Source organism: Podarcis vaucheri (assembly GCF_965113315.1).
Source record: "Podarcis vaucheri genome assembly, chromosome: 6".
In the NCBI taxonomy this organism is placed as follows: Eukaryota; Metazoa; Chordata; class Lepidosauria; order Squamata; family Lacertidae; genus Podarcis; species Podarcis vaucheri.
The window spans coordinates 104,350,048-104,372,533 of NC_138764.1; the positions used below are offsets into that span (position 1 = coordinate 104,350,048).

Consider the following 22,486-nt stretch of genomic DNA (forward strand, 5'->3'; position numbering starts at 1 on the left):
GGTATTATTTCTCTGTTAGCGGAGTCTGTAACCTGAAGTGTCTGTAACCCGAGGAACCACTGTATGGGAAACAGCCTTATTAGAAAAACTAAACTGAAATTGATACGGGAGCAAATAGAAGAAGACGCATTCACCCCAGTTTGGTTCCCCTTTATCACATACACAGCCCAACAAGACAGCAACAAGAACCCGCCAACAGCGTCCGAATCAATGTGGCTAACCTGATCCAAAAACACCCACCCACCCACCAAAAAAACAAAACAAATTTCACTACAGCCAACCAAAGACAACCAACCACACCCTAAGCCACCCCCAACCTCTCTCACCACGATGGAACAATACTGTAATAATAATTTATTACTTATACCCCGCCACTCTGGCCAGGCTTCCCCAGCCACTCTGGGCGGCTCCCAACAGGATATTAAAAACACAATAAAAGAAAAAACTTCCCTAAACAGGGCTGCCTTCAGATGTCTTCTAAAAGTCTGGTAGTTGTTTTTCTCTTTGACATCTGGTGGGAGGGCGTTTAACAGGGCAGGTGCCACCACCCAGAAGGCCCTCTGCCTGGTTCCCTGTAACTTCACTTCTCGCAGGGAGGGAACCACCAGAAGGCCCTTGGAGCTGGACCTCAGTGTCCGGGCAGAACGATGGGGGTGGAGACGCTCCTTCAGGTAGACTGGGCCGAGGCCGTTTAGGGCTTTAAAGGTCAGCACCAACACTTTGAATTGTGCTCGGAAATGTACTGGGAGCCAATGTAGGTCTTTCAAGACCGGTGTTATGTGGTCTTGGCGGCTGCTCCCAGTCGCCAGTCTGGCTGCCGCATTCTGGATTAATTGCAGTTTCCGGGTCACCTTCAAAGGTAGCCCCACGTAGAGCACATTGCAGTAGTCCAAGCGGGAGATAACCAGAGCATGCACCACTCTGGCGAGACAGTCTGTGGGCAGATAGGGTCACATACGCTAAGTAGAATAATAGAAGCGTTGCCACCCCACCCCACTCACCATTCCCCCTCTCCCTCTTTCCCCCTTTTCTTCCTAACCTAACATTGTATGTAACACTAATAATAATAATAATAATAATAATAATAATAGGAGGAGGAAGAGGAGAGGCTATCAAAGGCAGTTAGCCATGCTGGCTGTGCTCCGCATCCACAATCGGAGGCAGCAAATGTTTCTGAATCCCAGTTGCTGAAAACCACAGAAGGGGAGAGGGGTCTTGTGTTCGAATCCTGCTTGCGGGCTTCCCATAACGGGCATCTAGGTTGGCCAAAGTGAGCACAGGAGGCTGGAGTAGATAGGGCCAGATGTTGTAGCAGTTTCTCCTTTGATGTTCTCCTCTTCTGGCATTTCAGCCTAGCAGATATTCCGGAAGAGGCTCCGGCTGATCTCAAAGAGCCGACTCCTCAGGAACCGGCGGCTCCCACCCACAAAGCGGACCCGCCACCCCCTGGGGAAGACAAGGAGGGCCCCCCTGATTCGGCGCAGGCCCCCGCGGCGGCACAGCAAGCGGGCCCAGTGGATCAAGGAGAAAGGACCTTGGCCGAACCCGCTCCCTTAGCCCCAGGGGCCACAACCCAAGATGCTGGTGAGCCCAGCGTTTCCGCAGCGCAGCTGCCGTCGGAAGGAGGCGAGACGGCGGCAACCCCTGCAGAGGTTCCGGATACCCCAACCAGCCCATACCTCACTCCGGACTTTGGCAAAGAGGACCCGTCCCTGATTTTGGGTAAGGCTATCGAGGCCTCTGGCTTTGGGGGGCCAGCTGAACGAGCTTGGTCCAGACAGAGGGAATAGGAGTGAGGGGCAGGGGGGCCAGAACGGCTCTTTTTAAAAAAAGGAAGGAAGGAAATATAAGTTGTCCATCCTTTAGGCCCAGGGGTCAGCAAACTTACCACGTCTCAGGCCGGTGTCTCCAGCGCCAATCGCACGGCGGGCATTGGAGCGCATGCCCATACGCGTGCGCACACACTATTTCCAGCGCACTTCTGGGTCGGAGGAGCACCGGAAATAGCTTGTGCGCATGTGCACGGGCCTCCTCCGACCCGGATGTGCACCAGAAATAATGCATGCGCATGCGCATAAGCTATTTCCAGTGCTCCTCCGACCTGGAAGTGGGCAGCAGCGCAGTGCTGGTAAGAGTGGGTGTTGGCAGTGGGCGGTAGGAGTTGCCACGGGCTGGATAAACGTGTCCCTCAGGCCTTATCCGGCCCGCAGGCCTTAGTTTGGGGACACCTGCTTTAGGCTGTGCCTGGCTTCATCTCAGGGAGAGGGTGGGACAGAGCAGGGAAGGAATGCAAACATCAGGCATGTTTTCTCAACTGGCGCTATAACAGACATCAGCTGCAGGAAACAGGTTGTTGCTGAAAGTGACAGAGATTGAAGCACATGGTGCGCATCGTTCTGCAGAGGCTGTTCGTTTCTTTGGAGGAGAATGTCTGATGCCTTTCCCTAAGGTGGAGGACAGGAGCGGCCCATCCCGTTTTGCCGCCTGAGGCGAAACAGGAAGGTGCCGCCTCTGCCCGCCGAAGTCTCACTTACTGGGGTCGTTCGGTGGCTTCTTCTGGAGAGATCTCGTAGAAACTGTCACCACATGACTCTAGAGGCGGGTGGAGTGCTGCAGGGGGGGGGGCACCCTGTGGGATTTCACCCCCCCACAAGGCTGCTTCTTCAGTCTGCCAAATGGATGGGCCGGCCCTGGTTGTGCAAAGGGATGCCTTTTCAGCACCGTCCTGGTTCCAAGCAGCAGTCTGTTGCTTGAAAACAAAGCACTTTGCACAGGTAATAATAATAATAATAATAATAATAATAATAATTATTATTATTATTATTATTATTATTATTATTATTATTATTAATTTATTTATACCCCAGCCACTCTGGGCGGTTTCCAACAAAGTATTCAAATACAGTAATCTGTTAAACATTAAAAACTTCCCTAAACAGGTCTGCCTTCAGATGTCTTCTAAAAGTCTGGTAGTTGTTGTTCTCTTTGACATCTGGTGGGAGGGTGTTCCACAGGGCGGGCGCCACCACCGAGAAGGCCCTCTGCCTGGTTCCCCGTAACTTGGCTTCTCACAGCGAGGGAACCGCCAGAAGGCCCTCGGAGCTGGACCTCAGTGTCTGGGCGGAACAATGGGGGTGGAGACGCTCCTTCAGGTATACTGGACCGAGGCTGTTTAGGACCCATACTAAAATGGATTAAAACTCGCATCAACTGGTGGGATGCCTCAGCTCCTTGTTTGCCCAACATGTGGCCCTCATTTGGTCCAGGGTTACACTGTTGCTGACCACCACGGCTTCATAGGATCTCCTGGTGCCTTTGGCTGCGGTTTTTGCTGAGCCCCAGAGCTTGGAGATTGCAGGGCAGGAGGAAAGTTTGCCCTGTGCCCTGATCCACCTGGCATGCGCTGCCTCCCTCCCTCCCTCCCTCTCTGGCATGCGGAGAAAAGCTCCTTTCCATGAGATAAGTAGGCTGGCAGGGCGAGGGACCGGGGCGCATCGCAGCACCAGGTGTTGTTGTGATCGCTCTCCCCGCTGTGACAGATGGGACAGCGTGTCTTGTGGCCGGGTGACCTTGCAGTGGGGTTGGGAGGGAGGGAGGGAGTGTGGGGTGTGTGCAATGCAAAATGTGGCAAGTGGGTGAGGTTAAGGGGCAGAGGCGGGTTGGCAGGGCAGCAATGGAAGTGGAGGACGATTGTGTGTTGTCTGTTGGGGAGCGATCACCAGGTGGGCTTTGTCCTGGGCTGAGCGTTCGCTAGGCACCTGCAGTTTCCTTGTGCCAAGGGCAGGATCTGCAGAATCTTCAATCTCCAAGTCAAATGAAACAACTGAATCTCAAGTTTCTAGTCCTTATGAAAAGAAATGTTCGAAGGCCCAATGAAAGTGCAGGGGAGTTCAGGCAGACAGTGCTCTGTTGTCCCCTTCTCCTTTCTTTCTCATGGAGACCTCCGGAACTGAACCAGGAGGCCAGTGTCTCAGGGATGGGTCATAACTTACTGATGGGACATGCGCAGAAGGCCGCACTCCCTGGCGTCTCCAGGAAGGCCTGGGGCAACCTCTCGTTGGAGACCCTGGAGAGCCATTGCAAGGCAGGATAGATCTGAGATGGACTGACGTCAAGCTTGCATGATCCGATCAGAAGGTTGGCGGTTCGAATCCCCGCGACGGGGTGAGCTCCCGTTGCTCGGTCCCTGCTCCTGCCAACCTAGCAGTTCGAAAGCACGTCCAAGTGCAAGTAGATAAATAGGTACCACTCCAGTGGGAAGGTAAATGGTGTTTCCATGCACTGCTCTGGTTCGCCAGAAGCGGCTTAGTCATGCTGGCCACATGACCCGGAAGCTGCATGCTGGCTCCCTCGGCCAGTAAAGCGAGATGAGCGCTGCAACCCCAGAGTCAGCCATGACTGGACCTAATAGTCAGGGGTCCCTTTACCTTTACCTTTACCTTTACCTGGAACTTCTGAGCTCCACCAGTAAGTGCAAAATATTGCCTTGACCTGGTAACAGACGGACACCTAGGATAAAGGAGCAGAGTGCATCCGAGCACATTTTCAGCCCAGGAATTAGTTTGCGGCACTAGAACTGAACCCTCAGTCCTTTCTCACACAAAATTAATTCCTAATTTGCCCCCAGAGTTTCTTTGCTTTGGCAGGGGAGGGCAGGCAGCTGTGAGGGATGCTGTTGCTGTTGTTTAACAACCTGGGAAATGAAGGTTGACGGTTGGTTAGTACAGCATTCTGCACTTTGGGGTCCCGAGATGTTGTTGGACTACAAGTCCCATAGTCCCTGGCCATTTGCCAAATTGGCTTGAGATAATGGGAGTTGTAGTCCCACAATGTCTGAGGACCCAAGGTTGGAGAACGTAGATCTAGTATGATGCAGATATTGACCAGTAAATCCCAACCTACCTTCTGCCCATGCCTGGTGGAGATAATATTGAACTAAGTGGGCCAGTGGCAGGGCAAGATTTAGGTTTGATGCGGCCCTCAGCTACTGAAGGTAATGGGGCCCTTTATATGTCCAGCTGTGCTTTGCCAACAACAAATTGTCGCTGGTTTTTTTGTGTTGAATATATGTTCTATGGTAATTTATGGGCCTAATAGGTATCTAAAGCCATTTACACATAACAAAATATGTATTTTATCAAAGTAACTGTTGAACTGAAATACAATTAAGAAGAAGTATATTAATGGTGAAATAATTATGAAGCTTAACATAAAATGATTGGGGGCCCATTACTTACATCGTAGGAGCCTACACAACACAAAACACTGTTGCTGTATGTAGGGGTTTTTTTTATCTTTTATTTTGGAAATGTACATCCAGGTTTTTTTTCTTTAAATTTTTTGGGGGCCAAGGGAGTGGGGCCCTAAGCTATAGCTTGTTTAGCTTATACGTAAATCCGGCACTGGGGACGCGGGTGGCCCTGTGGGTTAAACCACAGAGCTTAGGACTTGCCGATCAGAAGGTCGGCGGTTCGAATCCCCGCAACGGGGTGAGCTCCCCTTGCTCAGTCCCTGCTCCTGCCCACCTAGCAGTTCAAAAGCACATCAAAGTGCAAGTAGATAAACAGGTACCGCTCCGGCGGAATGGTAAACGGTGTTTCCGTGTGCTGCTCTGGTTCGCCAGAAGCGGCTTAGTCATGCTGGCCACATGACCCGGAAGTTGTACGCCAGCTCCCTTGGCCTATAGAGTGAGATGAGCGCCGCAACCCCAGAGCCGGCCACCTAATGGCCAAGGGAGCCAGTGTACAGCTTCCGGGTCATGTGGCCAGCATGACTAAGCCGCTTCTGGCGAACCAGAGCAGCGCACGGAAGCGCCGTTTACCTTCCCGCCGGAGCAGTACCTATTGATCTACTTGCACTTTGACGTGCTTTCAAACTGCTAGGTTGGCAGGAGCAGGGACCGAGCAACGGGAGCTCACCCTGTCACGGGGATTCAAACCACCGACCTTCTGATCGGCAAGCCCTAGGCGCTGTGGTTAACCCACAGCGCCACCCGCGTCCCTCTAGAGACTAAGTTACACTGCATTTAAAACCAAAATCGCATTTGGATAAAAACTGTTTCTCAGGCCTTTAGTCCTAGTCTTTATAACCCTGTACCTTCTTCCAGAAGGCAGAAGCTGAAAGAGTGTGTACTATCCTGCCATTGGTCCTGTTATCTAGGGATGATGGGAATTGTAGTCCCAAAACAGCTGGAGGGCCAAGTTTGCTATTCCTGGCTTAAAGAACTCTGAGGAAGGAGAGTCCAAGATGGTTTTGGCCCCAGCCTGGATACACCGTGAAGCAAAGATGAAACCCCTTTAAAGCCCTTTACAGCCTAGGACCCCCGTACCTACGGGACTGCCTCTCCCAATACGCCCCGCGGAGGACCTTAAGGTCCATAAATAGCAACACCCTAGAGGTCCCTAAGGAAGCCAGATTAGCCTCAACCAGAGCCAGGGCCTTTTCAACACTGGCCCCGGCCTGGTGGAACGCTCTGTCTCATGAGACCAGGACCCTGCAGGATCTGATTTCTTTCTGCAGGGCCTGTAAGACAGAGTTGTTCCGCCTGGCTTTCCTTTTCCTTTCTCCTTCTGTGATGGAATTTGGGGACTTCCCTGGCTTTTTTCTGGCCTGGTGAAGATTTGACGTTTTCATCTCCAAAAAGCTTTTGATTCAGTTCCACTGAAATGAGGCTGCATTTTAATGTTGCATTTTAATCTTGTTTTTAAGTTGTATTTTAATCAATTGTTTTTTACCTGGTGTTAGCTGCCCTGAGCCTGGTCTTGGCTGGGGTGGGGTATATAAAATTTATTATTATTATTATTATTATTATTATTATTATTATTATTATTATTGCAACTCGTCAAGGCTGCTGCCCAGACGCACCATCCCTATTTCGCCAGTAGGGGTCGCCCTCTGCACATGCCTTGGGGAAGCACTGCTGCATACAGAATTGTCACATCAGCTGTGAATCCTGGACATGGCAATTTCCACCAGCGGCTGGGCTGCGCTTGCAGCACTGAAGTGACCTCCCCCCACCCGGGAGGGGCACAAACCTGGCCAGGGTGTGTGGAGGTCCTGGGCTTCCCAGAGGACAAGATCCGCTCCCCCACTCAGCCCCACCGATGTTGCACTAAGCAAAGCAGAGCAAGATGTTTGGCTGCAGGAGTTGCAGGAAGGAGCAGCCAAGCAGCCTGTGGATTTGTAGGGTTTCCTTAACCTTTCCTTCTCCCAAAAATGTCCCACAAGGCAGCGGGTACAGATTTTCCTTGGGGCTTACTTTCATTTTTTTTTGGGGGGGGTTGTTTACAAATTTATTCACATTCAAAATCACAAATGAAAAAAATTACAAGAAGATTCTTCCGAATCTTTAGACTTCCCTCCTCCCCTCCATGGGTTCTTTAGTTATCTTTTCCATCTGCATATTGTAAATAATAATAATAATAATAATAATAATAATAATAATAATAATTTGTTATTTATACCCCGCTCACCTGGCTGTGTCTCCCCAGCCCCCCAGGCGGCTTCCAACAGAATATTAAAATACAATAACCTATTAAACATTAAAAGCTTCCCTAAACAGGGCTGCTAAATCACTCTAGCTTTTAAGTTCTCCATTGTGTCCAAAGTCTATGTCTACATTACAAGAGTTATTTCAAACAGGCTCAAATACTATGCTATAAGATCCACTATCCTGTAATATTACATATGAGTCTATTCTACTGATGAAGCCTAGGATGGCGAAACAAGGCTAATATTCCGGGAAATCCTTGTCTTAGACTCCGTGAAAGGATTCTGTGGAACTGTGTGGATTATTGGACTCTTTGAACAGACAGGTGGAATAGATACTTACACATGTATGGACCTTATGCATGAACGGACTATAGAATGAATTGATCCACTGGGTCTTCTGTTTTTTCCGTCGAACTTTATGAGACTTCCATTGAAATCTACAATTTGATAGAGTGAATAGTATACCTTATTTATTCAAAAGTACAGCCGGTTACGTCTTGTGTGTTTTTTGAGACGGCTTCTAGGAGCCACGGAGGAGAGCTGAATGCAGGCCTGGAGCCCCAGGTGGATGAATGAATTAGCCCAGGGGTCTGCAACCTTTAAGACAAAAAGAGCCACTTGGCTCCGTTTCCGAAGGGAAAAAAAACTGGGAGCCGCAAAACCATTGCCACATTTAAAACAAATATATCTCCGGAGCCGCGATCTGACAGCGGGCGGGAAGGTGACGTCGGGACGGTGCGTGACTAATGCACGCACCGCCTCCATGCGATGTCACAGCCAGTAAAGCACCCGCCACAGTGGAGAGTGTCGGGGCGCACAATGTGCCTCCTCCCCTCGCTAGTATCCGCCCCGGAGCTGCGGCAAAGGTGTAAAAGAGCCACATGCAGCTCCGGAGCCGCGGGTTGCAGACCCCTGAATTAGCCCAATGGTTTTTCTTTTGTTTTAACCCCTGCCTCTCTCTTCCAGATGACACTCCCCCTCCACCTGCTCCCTTCACCCATCGCATTGTCCAGCTGAGAACGGCGGAGTTCAAAGACACCTACAGCATCAACACCAAGGAGATGCTGGGAGGGTAAGGCCTGACCGGGGGTGGGGGGGAGAGAGAGGGTGCCAAATTGTTCGCTCTTCCAGTGACATAATTGTGGAATGTTCAGGGTGGCAGGAGAGGATATTTTGTTTATTAATATCCTTCTTAACTTGCGCTAGCAAGTTCTATTCCTTAGCAGAGTTTTACAGTTCCCTTTTTAAACGCACAGCAGATAGCTGGTTGCAGGTTTGTGTAAGCCTCTCACTAATATTAAGTTCCTGGTAAGTTCCCTTAAAGGTAAAGGGACCCCTGACCATTAGGTCCAGTCGTGGCCGACTCTGGGGTTGCAGCGCTCATCTCGCTTTATTGGCTAAAGGAGCTGGCGTACAGCTTCCGGGTCATGTGGCCAGCATGACTAAGCCGCTTCTGGCGAACCAGAGCAGCGCACGGAAACGCCAGAGCGGTACCTATTTATCTATTTGCACTTCATGCTTTCGAACTGCTAGGTTGGCAGGAGCAGGGACCGAGCAACGGGAGCTCACCCCGCCGCGGGGATTCGAACTGCCAACCTTCTGAGCAGCAAGCCCTAGGCTCTGTGGTTTAGACCACAGTGCTACCCGCGTCCCATTAAGTTTCCTTATGTCCCTCTTAAAAGAATAAACATGCCACAATCTTGTTTAAAGTACAGTGGATGCTCAGGTTGCGAACATGATCTGTGCGGGATGCACGTTCACAACCCGCAGCATTTGCAACCTGCATCTGCACGTCTGCGCATGCGCAGGTTGCAATCCGGCGCTTCTGCGCATGCACAAAGTGCAATTTAGCGCTTCTGTGCATGTGCAACCGCTGAAACCTGGAAGTAACCTGTTCAGGTACTTCCAGGTTTCGGCGGTCCACAACCCGAAAAACGCAAACTGAAGCAGCTGTAACCCGAGGTATGACTGTATATAAAATAAGTTTACTCACATCATCAGTTCAAAATTGGATCCCTGAAGGCAGACTTAGTTACAAAGTACATACGTGTGGATCTGTGAGATGCTCCAACAATGGAGGGAGCCAAAGAGAGAGGTGGTGCTGCGTGCTTTGTCCTTTTTGTTACCTGGGCAGGTAAGGTCACCCCCACCTCTAGTCACATGCAAAGGAAGGATGTCCCAGCCTAGGAGGAAACAGGAAGTTTACGACTGGCTGGACCAAACATTCCCCTGCATGTCCACTCTAGGAAAACAAGGAATGTCGTACTTGACTGCTACTTATGTATTGCATCCCACAATAATTGTGACTGTTTCCAATTTCCTGATGGTTTTCTGCGATATGGATATTATTTTTTAAATAATACACATAAAAGAAAATACAGCAGTAAGATTGGCATTTGTAAATGAAAGAAAGAATGCTGCAATGTTTTATAAAGTGCAGAATATTGAAGAAAACACATCTACCCAACTGCAAGCCAAACCCTCTCCAGCAATCAGTAAGCAACAGACCAATAAAACATTGCCTTAAAGCAGGGGTAGGAAACCTAAGGCCCGGGGGCCGGATCCGCCCCAATCGCCTTCTTAATCCGGCCCGTGGATGGTCCCGGGAATCAGCGTGTTTTGACATGAGTAGAATGTGTCCTTTTATTTAAAATGCATCTCTGGGTTATTTGTGGGGCATAGGAATTCGTTCATATTTTTTTCTTCTTCAAAATGTAGTCCAGCCCACCACATGGTCTGAGGCACGGTGGACCGGCCCACGGCTGTAAAAGGTTGCTGACCCCTGCCTTAAAGGAACACTTAGCTCAGTTGGTTAGAGCAGTGTGTTGATAATGCCAAGGTTGCAGGTTCGATCCCTGTATGGGGCAGCTGCATATTCCTGCATTTCAGGGGGTTGGGTCCCTTTCAGTTCTATGATTCGCAACACCATCAAATCTAGAAGTCCGGTCATTCATCATTCAGATCTAGAAATCCCCATTACTTTCTCATGCATGCACTCTAGGGTTGGGGCAACTCGCTGAAATGTTTTAAACGGTTCTAAATTTGATTTCTCTGTTTTGTTTTTGTTGGGCTGATGTTGATTAAATGTTTAGTTGGGGTTGGTGGTTATTATAATTTGGGTATAACTGTAAATGTTTATTATTATTGTTGTTGTTGGTTTCTATTGATTTATTGGTTTGTTTGTTGCTCGTACAGGATATTTTGTTTCTTAATGTTTGATGCGTTATGTTTTTATATGTGTTGCAAGTTGCCCAGAGCGGCTGGGAAACCCAGCGAGATGGGCGGTGTATAAATTAAAATATTATTATTATTATTATTAGAAAGAACTGTAATGAGAGGTTTGTTGTTACCAAGCCATCATTGCACATAGTGCCTGAAAGGCAAAAGGGTCTTTGCCCCAAGGCGTTTACACTCCAGAAAGATAATTGGTGGTGATGGTGAAACAGAAAGGGGGAAGTGGAGTTGAGGAGGAAGGGATAAACGTCATCCGTTCTTAAACGTTTGTTATTGTTGGGAATGAGGTTTCATGGAAAAAGTGAGCTTTTTAGTGCTTTGGAGGAACTTTGGAAAGAATTCATAATTCTCAGGACCTGCCTTTCTCTTTCCCTCCACAGGGGGAAGTTTGGAGAAGTCCGTACGTGTGCAGTGAAGGAGACAGGCCTCAAACTGGCCGTGAAAATTATTAAGAAGCAGGGGCCGAAAGACAGGGTAGGTGCCCTCTGGTGTGCAGTGTGCTGCAACATGTAGCAATGCGCGTAACACCTTTTCTGCGCTGGTCTTTGTGCTGGGTTTTCCTGCACGGCTGCCCTGCTAAGTTTAGTTCAGGTTTGTGAAACCCATTCATCATTTCGTTCTGCTGAAATGAGGACCAAAGCGATGGATGTGCAAAATAACGTAAGAACAGTGCAAATTTACTAAAAGGTGTTTTTGTCAGCGCTTGTGCAACAGAGCCTCCCTTACTCCTCCTCACGCCCCTGGGCATTTCCCAAACCTGCTCCGGTGTGCTGGGCCCAGGGGTTAACACGAGTAACGCGGTCCAGGTCCGGTCCCAAATCCAGGGATTCCACGAGGCATCCGTCCGACAGGGTCAAGGCAGGAAACCAGGCTAGGTCAGGCACAGGGTCTCAGGCGCAGGGTCTCACCTCCCTGTCTCACCCAAAGGCGAGCACTCCTTCTGCGAGTACTCTGGTCTCTCCTTCTCTCAGACCTCAGTCTCTGCAGCTCGGGAGACGTCGGTGGGTTACTAGACCCAGGAGCCGCCTCAGCCTCCCCTGACCCAACCGGTAGTGGAGCAGCTGTAAGTGATGGCCCAGCTGGAGGCAACGAGGTCATCCCCACATCTGGAGCCAGGGCAGGATCAGGCCCCTGACTTGGCCCAGCTGGTGCGTGTTGCAGGGGAACCTGTGCAAACTGGGGCTCTTCAGGATCAGGCCCCAGACTTGCCTGAGGCAGAGGATCCAGTGCGGACTGAGACTCCTCTGATTCAGAGTCCGAGTCCCAGGCCATCACATCGGGAGGGTTGGGGGAACCCCTAGAAAAGGTTTGGGGGGAAGAGAGGGGAAACTTTGTTGTGCAAGAATAAATCCTTGCACTGACAGGGCATGTTAGTTGGATAGCACCCATGGTCTGCGCATAGGTTGACTGCAACTCCTGTCGGTCTCAGGTAGTGGAAGCTGTGGTGCAAAACTGTGACATTGGTGGGGGCTGATGGGAGTTGTGGTTCAAAATGTCTGGAGGGTACCAGCCTGGCAAAGGCTCCCCTAGCCAGCCTCCGTTCCACACTGACCAGCTTTTGCCCTTCTAGGAAGCGGCCGAGGTGGAAATTGACGTGATGAATCAGCTGAACCACAGGAACTTGATCCAGCTATATGACGCCATCGAGACTCCGAAGGACATCATGCTCTTCATGGAGTTGTGAGTCATGGAGTTGCGAGGCAGGCTCTCAGTCCTCGGGCAGTCGCCGCACTCAGGCCTGCAGTTTGAAAAGACACGACACACGAGGAAAAACGAATGCGGAGGGAGGAGGAGAAAAGCAAGCTCTGGCACAAGTTTAGCAGAAAAAGCATTGATTCATTCAAATGAGGACATTTGTTTCTTTCTTTATTTTTTCCAAATTTTTTAAATTAAATTTTCCACAATTATAACAAATATAACATAAAAAGAAGGAAAAAAACATACAAAAAATATACAGTACTGAAAAAGCAAAAGCAAAACAACAACAATTTAGTGCCATATCCCTTAAAAACCCAATTTTATTTACATTGTTAATTGACTTCCCCAGATCCCTCCCTTCTGAATTTCATTGTGTCTGTATGTAACAGCTTTCCAATATCATTCTTAAACTAAAAATATTTCCAGCAATTAACTATCTTTTTCTTTTTTCTTATTGTTCTTAATCCAACTGACTTAATTAAATCCTAAATTAATCCTAGGCCTATTTGGTGCTTTCAAGTGACTTCTAATTATATTACAATATTTATTCGAATAGTCCTTAAATTTCTTCCAATCTTCTTGATATTCCTCCTCTTTCTGGTCGCGGATTCTTCCAGTCAGGACATTTGTTTCATTGGGGTGGTGACCAGCCTAAATGGAACCTAAATGTGGGAGGATATGGGATGGCCTTTTGGTGATGTCACATAGACACTGGGAAAATCCCACATGCATGAGTAGCACCCACAATGCACTGCCCTGAGCATAGCTGCCAAGCGTCCCTTATTTGGTGGGACAGTCCCTTATCCCAGCGCCATGTCTCGCTGCTGTCCCTTATTGATGATGTCCCTTAAATAAGCTACTGAAGGAAATGGGGCCCTTTCTATGTCCAGCTGTCCTTTGTCAACAACAAATTGTTGCTGGTTTTTTGTGTTGAATATATGCTATATGGTAATTTATGGACCTAATAGCTATCTAAAGCCATTTGCACGCAACAAAATACAGTGGTGCCTTGCAAGACGAAATTAATTCGTTCCGCAAGTTTTTTCTTCTTGTGAGTTTTTCGTCTTGCGAAGCACGGTTTCCCATAGGAATGCATTGAAAATCAATCAATGCGTTCCTATGGAGACGTCCGGGGACAGAGGGGACCTGTTTTAAAGCAAGGGAAGGGGCAGCGGGGAGAATCGCTTCTCCCCGTTGCCGCCCCTTGGTTCAAAAGGGGTCCGGGGTGTGGGGGCAAGCTTCGTTTTGTGAAGCAAGCCCATAGGGAAATTCGTCTTGCGAAGCAACACGAAAACGAAAAAACCTTTCATCTTGCGAGTTTTTCGTCTTGCGAGGCGTTCGTCTTGCGGGGCACCACTGTATGTATTATATCAAAGTAATTGTTAATCCCTTATTTTGGCTGCTGATCCCTTATTTTCGAGGCTTCTCGTCCCTTATTTTCAAATCTGTAAGTTGACAGCTGTGGCCCTGAGGGGTTTGGGGTTCACCTGATGGTCTAAGGCAGCCCCTTTCCTGCCCTTGCAGCGTGGAGGGCGGCGAGCTCTTTGAGCGGATCATCGACGAGGATTACCAGCTGACGGAGGTGGACTGCATGGTCTTTGTGCGCCAGATCTGTGACGGAATCCTCTTCATGCACCACATGAGTGTTCTCCACCTGGACCTCAAGGTAGGAGGAGGGGTACTGCCCTCCCTCAAGAAGGAGGAGGAGGAGGAGGAGGAGGAGGGCAAAGCTATTGTGGGGCGCAAGACCTTTGGGGCCAAACCAGCGGTTCCCGGACACTGCTTCCATCAATGCATCTGCAGTAGCTCCGACGCAACCTTATAAAAAGCATCACTCTCAGTAGGAGTTTGCATAACCCACTAAGGAAGATAAAATCCAGAAGTGCAGCAATTAATGGCACGTTTATTCAAATGCCAATGAAAATTATTTAGTTGAATTCAGCAAAATGGATATATCTGATCCAGTGATACCAACTTTTCAGAGTCAGACGGGGTATAAATTATTTATTTACCGCATTTTTCGCTCTATAAGACGCACCAGACCACAAGTTTTTGGAGGAGGAAAACAAGAAAAAAATATTCTGAATCTCAGAAGCCAGAACAGCAAAGGGAGTGCTGCGCAGTGAAAGCAGCAATCCCTCTTGCTGTTCTGGCTTCTGTGATAGCTGCGCAGCCTGCATTCGCTCCTTAAGACGCACACACATTTCCCCTTACTTTTTAGGAGGGAAAAAGTGAGTCTTATGGAGCAAAAAATATGGTAATTATACACTCCCTGCTGCCTCCTTGCCTCTTAGCGGCCCCCGCACCATGTAATCCCACTGCCGCCCAGGGGCTCCTATTACCAACTTTAGTAAGGTAAAGGTAAAGGACCCCTGACTGTTAGGTCCAGTCGTGGATGACTCTGGGGTTTCGGCGCTCATCTCACTTTACTGGCCGAGGGAGCCAGCGTACAGCTTCCGGGTCATGTGGCCAGCAGGACTAAGCTGCTTCTGGCGCACGAAAACGCCGTTTCCCTTCCTGCCGGAGCGGTACCTATTTATCTACTTGCACTTTGACGTGCTTTCGAACTGCTAGGTTGGCAGGAGCAGGGACCAAACAACGGGAGCTCACCCCGTTGCAGGGATTCGAACCGCCGACCTTCTGATCGGCAAGCCCTAGGCTCTGTGGTTTAACCCACAGCACCACCTGCGTCCCTACCAACTTTGGTAACCACTGCCAAAAAAAGAGATGGGCATGAAACAGCCATGGGTCTGCCCAGTTCCTCTGCTGCGCCAGACACAAGATATCTAGTTGCTCTCCAAGGGGCAGAGAGACCTTCCTGCCATCTTCCCCAAACCTTTCCAGATTTCAAGTGGATTATTTGCAGGTTCCCCACAAAGTCACTAACCGGAGGTGGTGTTTTGGGAGTGGGGGGTGTTATCTTTTCTCTCCCTCCGCAGCCAGAGAACATCCTGTGCGTGACCTCGACTGGCCACATGGTGAAGATAATTGATTTTGGACTCGCTCGAAGGTAATGCCCAGAGCAGAGGTCAGCAAACTTACCGCGCATCGGGACGATGTCTCCAGTGCCGATCGCGTGGTGGGCCGGAGGGCAAGGGAGTGCGTGCCCATACTACGCGTGCGCACACGCTATTTCCGGCGCACTTCCTGGTCGGAGGAGCACCAGAAATAGCTTGTGCGCATGTGCAGGGGCCTCCTCCGACTCGGATGTGCACCGGAAATAACGCTTGTGCATGCGCAAATGATGCTTGCACATGCATAAATAATGCTTGCACATGTGCTAATAATGCTTGTGCATGCGCAAATAATGCTTGCACATGCGTACAAGCTATTTCCGGTGCTTCTCCGACCCGGAAGTGGGCAGCTGCGCAGCGCAGCGCCAGTAAGAGCAGGCGGCGGCAGCGGGCAGCAGGGGTCGTCGCGGCCCACGGACCTTAGTTTGGGGACCCCTGGCCCAGAGCATCGCCAGCCTGCACCAGCCCCCTCTCCCCTTTCCACACTCCTGACCCTGCTGTGTGCCTCTTCTGGGCACCGGGCGAGGGGAGGGGACAGGACAAATTCCTTTCCGAAGGGAGCAGGATCCTGGTGCTAGATTCTTCTCTCTCTCTCTCACCTTCCCAGATACAACCCCAGAGAGAAGCTGAAAGTGAACTTTGGCACCCCCGAGTTCCTGTCTCCGGAGGTGGTGAGCTACGAACAAGTCTCCTACACAACGGATATGTGGAGCATGGGGGTGATCACCTACATGCTGTGAGTTGAGGGGAAGGGGTGCCTTCGGAATCAGGAATAATAATAATGATGATGATGATGATGATGATGCTATTTGTACCCCGCCCATGTGGCTGGATTTCTCCAGCCGCTCTGGGTGGCTCACAATAGAATATTAAAAACATGATAAGACATCAAACATTAAAAACTTTGCCTTCAGATGTCTTCTAAAAGTCAGGTAACAGTAGTACCTCGTTTGAGTCGGCCCCGTTTAGTGTCCATTTCGTGGAACGTCAGCAGCAAACCCGGAAGTACAGTGGTACCTCGGGTTACATATGCTTCAGGTTACAGACTCTGCTAACCCAGAAATAGTACCTCAGGTTAAGAACTTTGTTTCAGGATGAGAACAGAAATCGTGTGGTGGCGGCAGTGGGAAGCCCATTAGCTAAAGTGGTGCTTCAGGTTAAGAACAGTTTCAGGTTAAGAACGGACCTCCAGAACGAAAAGTTCTTAACCCGAGGTACCACTGTACCGGAACAGGTTACTTCCGGGTTTGCTGCTCGCGCACGTGCAGAAGCGCAAAACCGCTCAAGCACGTGCGCAGAGTGGCGCTTTGTCAAGCATCTGGGGCTCCGTAATGGATCCCAGACTCAAAACGAGGTACCACTGTAGTCGTTTATTTCCTTGACACCTCATGGGAGGGCGTTCCACAGGGCGGGCGCCACCACCGAGAAGGCCCTCTGCCTGGTTCCCTGTAACTTGGCTTCTCACAGTGAGGGAACCGCCAGAAAGCCCTCAGGGCTGGACCTCAGTGTCTGGGCAGAATGATGGGGGTGGAGACGCTCCTTCAGGTATACAGGACCGAGGCCGTTTAGGGCTTTAAAGATCAGCAGCAACACTTTGAATTGTGTTCGGAAACATACTGGGAGCCAATGTAGGTCTTTCAGGACCAGTGTTATGTGGTCTCGGCGGCTGCTCCCAGTCACCAGTCTAGCTGCCGTATTTGTCATTTATTTTATTTATTAAATTTGCATACCCTCATTCATCTCCAGATCAGAGGGCGCCTCACAAACATAAAAGCACCAAATGAGAAAGCAAAAAGACATAATAAAACCAAGAGGCAGAAGGAGGGACCCTGAGGGTCATCTAGCCCAACCCCAAGCAATGCAGGAATCTAAGCGTCCCTGACAGTCGGACCTCCAAGCAAGGAGATTCCACAACCTCCTCTGCCGAACAGCTCTTGCTGTCAGAAAGTTTTTCCCGATGTTTAGTTGAAATCTCCTTTCTTCTACAGTCATACCTCATGTTATGTTTGCTTCTGGTTGCGCGTTTTCAGGTTGCGTCCCGCGGCGACCCGGAAGTAACGGAACAGGTTCCTTCCAGGTTTCGCCACAGGCGCGCAAAATGACGCCACGTGCGTGCACAGAAGCGGCAAATCGCGACCCACTGAGACGCAGGTTGCGTTCTTTTCAGGTTGCGAACAGGCCTCCGGAACGGATCCCGTTCGCAACCAGAGGTGCCGCTGTAATTTGAATCCGTCGGTTGCGGTCCTGACCTCTGGGGCAGCAGCAGCAATGTATTTGGCAGAAACAGAACTGCAGCAGAACACCCACGGCGTCGATTGCGGTGGGGAGAGATTGGAAGGGAAATGGGCCCAGCGAGCCGATTTTTTTGTGCTCTGACGTAGCCACGGCGTGTTCTGGAGCAGCCCGGCTCCTGGCCCCGGAGTCGCTTGCATTTGCCAAATTTCTGAGCCCCAGGAGAGTTTTCCTTCACTAACGAGCCTTGATTGACGCTCTCTCTCCTCGTCTCCCCACCCTGTTCTCAGGCTGAGCGGACTCTCCCCTTTCCTGGGCGACAACGACACGGAAACCCTCAACAACGTCCTGGCAGCCAACTGGTATTTTGATGAGGAAGCTTTTGAGGGCATCTCCGAAGAAGCCAAGGACTTTGTCTCCAACTTGATTATCAAGAACAAAAGGTCTGGGACCATTTGGGGCAAAAGGGGGGGAAGCTTTGCCCTTTTCTGTGTGGGAACCGATTAACCTCCAGGTCAGCCAGAGAGCAAATGGAGAGTCACCACACCCTTTAACATTTTCTAGCTGGAGGGAGACCAGTAGAAAATTGCACAGGCTCTTTAGAATCATGGAACCAGAGAGCTGGAAGGGACCACAGGGGTCATCTAGTCCAACCCCCTTTTCGCCCAGTGTGAGACTTGAACCCACAACCCTGAGAGTCTCATGCTCCACCAACTGAGCTATCCCGGTTGAAGAAGCGAATCTGGCTTCTGCTGTGATGACAGAGGACGTTTCTGGAAAAGAGGGGAGGCGATAGAGGTTTCTAAAAGGAAGCAGTGCGCTGAGAAAGGGGATAGAGAGACTTTTTCTCTCGCTCACATGACACTAGAAGTTGTGGACATCCATAAGGACCTAAAAAGAGCTGGTTGCTGGATCAGGCCCATGGCTTTTTAAAAAAATATTACATTTTTATTGATTTTTTAATATATCTATTCCAACAGTCATACAACATAACTGCTCATCTTATACAATATTTTTAGACTTCCATCAACACCTCTGATGATTTTCCATTCTCTATCGCTTATTATGCATTTCTTAATTTCTATATTTTTAAAATTTAATTTATTATTTATACCCCACCCATCTGGCTGGGCTTCCCCAGCCACTCTGGGCGGTTTCCAACCAAATATTAAAATGCAGTAATACATCAAACATTAAAAGCTTCCCTAAACAGGGCTGCTTTCAGATGTCTTCTAAAAGTCTGGTAGTTGCTGTTCTCTTTGACATCTGGTGGGAGGGCGTTCCACAGGGCAGGTGCCACCACCGAGAAGGCCCTCTGCCTGGTTCCCTGTAGCTTTGCTTCTCGCAGTGAGGGAACCGCCAGAAGGCCCTCGGCGCTGGACCTCAGTGTCCAGGCAGAACGATGGGGGTGGAGATGCTCCTTCAGGTATACTGGACTGAGGCCATTTAGGGCTTTAAAGGTCAACACCAACACTTTGAATTGTGCTCAGAAACGTACTGGGAGCCAATGTAGGTTTTTCAAGACCGGTGTTATGTGGTCTTGGCGGCCGCTCCCAGTCACTAGTCTAGCTGCCGCATTCTGAATTAGTTGTAGTTTCCGGGTCACCTTCAAAGGTAGCCCCACGTAGAGTGCATTGCAATAGTCCAAGTGGGAGAGAACCAGAGCATGTAAATATTTAAAACATTTAATTATCCTTAACTAATAATTCTCCTCATTATCTTTCTTGCAACATTTCAGATGATTCACCTTATGAAACTTCTTGCAATCCTGCTAGCGTAATCTGTTCATCACAATTGCTTTTCAAATAGTTTGTAAATTTACTCCAGTCTTCTGAGAATCTCTGGTCCCGCAGGTTTCGAATCCTTCCTGTTAATTTATCTAACTCTGCATAGTCCAGGATCAGGCCAATGGCTCATCTAGTCCAGATTCCTGTTCTCACAGTGTCCAACCAGATGCCTGTGGGAAATCTGAAGGCAGGATTCGAACACAAGCCCTCTGCCCTCCTAGGGTTTCCATCAACTGGTATTCAGAAGCATTGCTTCCCCCAGCTGGGGAGGCAAGAAAAGGCCATAATGACTAGTACAGCCATCGGCAACCCTACATGAATTTGCTTTATCCTCTTTTAAAGGCATCCTTGTCTCCAGTTGCAGGGAGTTCCACAGTTTAACACTCCATTGCATGAAAAAGGACTTCTTTTTATCTGCCCCGACATTCAGCTTCCCTGGATGCTCACGAGTCCTCGTGTTCTGAGAGGGGGAAGAAACACTCCCTTAGTAATAATAATAATAATAATAATAATAATAATTATTATTATTATTATTATTATTATTTATTTATTTATTTATACCCCGCCCATCTGGCTGGGTTTCTCCAGCCACTCTGGGCGGCTTCCAACAGAATATTAAAATATTAAAATACAATAGTATAGTGAAGATAGCTATTCTTGATTAGAAAAGGAAATAAATTTGAAGAATGTAGCTTTCTCAACGTCTTCCCAAAAGTCTGTATTTAAAAAAAAACAACCCTAAAAACCCCCCAATTGGAGGTCTGGTATGCGGGTGAAGGGTGGCGATATCTGAGTTTTCCCTCAAGGCTCCCTGCATATTGGATTTCTTGCTGCTCCTGAGGTCTTGAGGCTGGGTTTGGGTGCCAGTCGAGATGCTTACGGGTCTCTGGGACGGAGGTCCAGTTAAAGGAGCTGTGCTGCGAGTCATGCCCTTTATGAACCGTACCCCAACCCTGCAGACTAGTTGCTATCACCACGCTCTAGAAAGTTGTGATTCGTGGGATATCCAAACCACCTTTTTGAAAGGGGGCCATGCCCATTAAACAATAGCAACACACCCACTAAAGATGAATGGGTAGTCAAATTGTGTGAGTGCTTGGAGCTGGCGAAGCTGACAGATGCAATAAGAGATAAACTTAAAAAGAAGAATGGGGATGTTTAAATAATTATCTAGGGGATAAGGGTTCATCAATAAAGACCTGGCTATGTTTAGAATGATACCGCACAGAGAAATGTTCCCTGATACCAAGATGAAGGATTCTATGGAATACAGCTAGAGAGAATCGATAAGAATAATGATCTGTTGTGACCTTGACGGAAGCGTACAATAAATGAGCCTTCTTGTGTTTTGGCTCATTTCTCCTTTTCCCCCTCTTTTTTTTCTTTCCCTTTTTCCTTTCTTTCTTTCTTCCTTCTCCTTCCCTCTTTTGTTCTATGCCATGTGCTTTGATATTTTTTTGTAGTTTTTTAGCCTTTTCCATCATTATTATTATTATTATTAAGGATTTTTATTTTGTCATGTTGGTTGTTTATATTTATTTGTATTTGTTTAAAAAGTTGAAAAACAACAACCAATAATAACACAGCAGGATAAAAAACACCCCATGGGGGGGAGCTGCAGTAACTGGTTGTGTGTGGCACCAATTGGCCACTGACTGTGCCGTCGACAACTTCCTCCCCAACCGGCAGCAGAAGCTGAGTGCGAATTCTGCAGGGCAGGTTGGAACGCAGACTCTGTTTGATGCGCTTTCTATTTATTGCAGGGTTTTGTACGTTACAGGATGGGGGGGCTAGGGGTCTGGGATACAGCAGCTGCAGGTGGTGACCCCCCCCGATAACCTTTGCCTCTCATCCCCCTCCCCAGCGGACGCCTGAGTGCCGCTCAGTGCCTGCAACACCCCTGGCTCAACAACTTGGGAGAGAAAGCCAAGCGGGTCAACCGGCGGCTGAAATCCCAGGTCCTGCTCCGAAAATACGTGATGAAGAGGCGATGGAAGGTATTTGCTTCTTTAGTACCGTATTTTTTGCGCTATAGGACGCACCGGATGATAAGACACACCTAGTTTTGGGGGGAGGAAAACAAGGGAAAATAATATTTTGAATCCCAGAAGCCAGAACAGCAAGAGGGATCTGGCTTCTGGGATACCATGTGGCTGTTTTGGCTTCTGGGACGACCGCGCCAAGCCTCTTCAGGGCAGCAGGATGAAGGCTCCCCCTGCCCGGAAGAGGATGCGCGGGGCTAAGGCGGAAGCCAGGACAGCAAGCGGGATCGCTGCGTAGTGATCCCTCTTGCTGTCCTGGCTTATAGGATAGCCGCACGTAGCCTCTCTCGGGTAGCAGGATGAAGGCTCCCACTAAGGCGGAAGCCAGGACAGGCACATTGCTGAAGGGGCACTGCGCAGTTCTCCCTCTCTGCGCAGAGCCTCTCCTGCGAAGGAGAGGTGCTGCGCAGATAGGGAGAGCTGCGCAGCGCCCCTTCAGCGAAGCGGGAGGAGGAACAGAAGGAGACCCTTCTGTTCCTCCTCTGGCTTTGCAGGACAGGCGCCTCGCTGAAGGGGCGCTGCACAACTCTACCTCTCTGTGCAGCGCCATTCACTCCATAAGATGCACTCACATTTCCCCTTACAGTGGTGCCTCGCAAGACGAAATTAATCCGTTCCGTGAGTCTCTTCGTCTAGCGGTTTTTTCGTCTTGTGAAGCAACCCTATTAGCGGCTTAGCGGATTAGCGCTATTAAAGGTTTAGCGGCTATTAAAGGATTAGCGGATTAGTGGCTAAAAGGCTATTAGCGGCTTAGAAAAAGGGGGGGAGCAAAAAAAGATTGGAACACTCGCAAGACGTTTTCGTCTTGCAAAGCAAGCCCATAGGGAAAATCGTCTTGCAAAGCAGCTAAAAAACGGAAAACCCTTTCGTCTAGCGGGTTTTCCGCCTTGCGAGGCATTCGTCTTGCGGGGCACCACTGTACTTTATAGCAGGAAAAAAGTGTGTCTTATGGAGCGAAAAATACGGTAAATTTCTGTCCTGAGCTTCC

The 22,486-nt window shown here is 49.2% G+C and overlaps 1 protein-coding gene across 3 annotated transcripts in view; it reads left to right on the forward strand.

The window, feature by feature from the left end:
* The window catches only part of MYLK2 (myosin light chain kinase 2), a 38,556-nt gene that overhangs the window by 12,177 nt on the left and 3,893 nt on the right, over nucleotides 1–22,486 (forward strand). For all 3 annotated transcript variants that reach the window (XM_082226082.1, XM_082226083.1, XM_082226081.1), the window contains exons 3-11: nucleotides 1,352–1,722; nucleotides 8,458–8,563; nucleotides 11,106–11,199; nucleotides 12,296–12,405; nucleotides 13,948–14,089; nucleotides 15,363–15,433; nucleotides 16,045–16,173; nucleotides 17,960–18,112; nucleotides 21,321–21,453. In XM_082226082.1, the coding sequence (XP_082082208.1) occupies nucleotides 1,352–1,722; nucleotides 8,458–8,563; nucleotides 11,106–11,199; nucleotides 12,296–12,405; nucleotides 13,948–14,089; nucleotides 15,363–15,433; nucleotides 16,045–16,173; nucleotides 17,960–18,112; nucleotides 21,321–21,453 (1,309 nt within the window). The remainder of the gene's footprint in view (nucleotides 1–1,351; nucleotides 1,723–8,457; nucleotides 8,564–11,105; nucleotides 11,200–12,295; nucleotides 12,406–13,947; nucleotides 14,090–15,362; nucleotides 15,434–16,044; nucleotides 16,174–17,959; nucleotides 18,113–21,320; nucleotides 21,454–22,486) is intronic.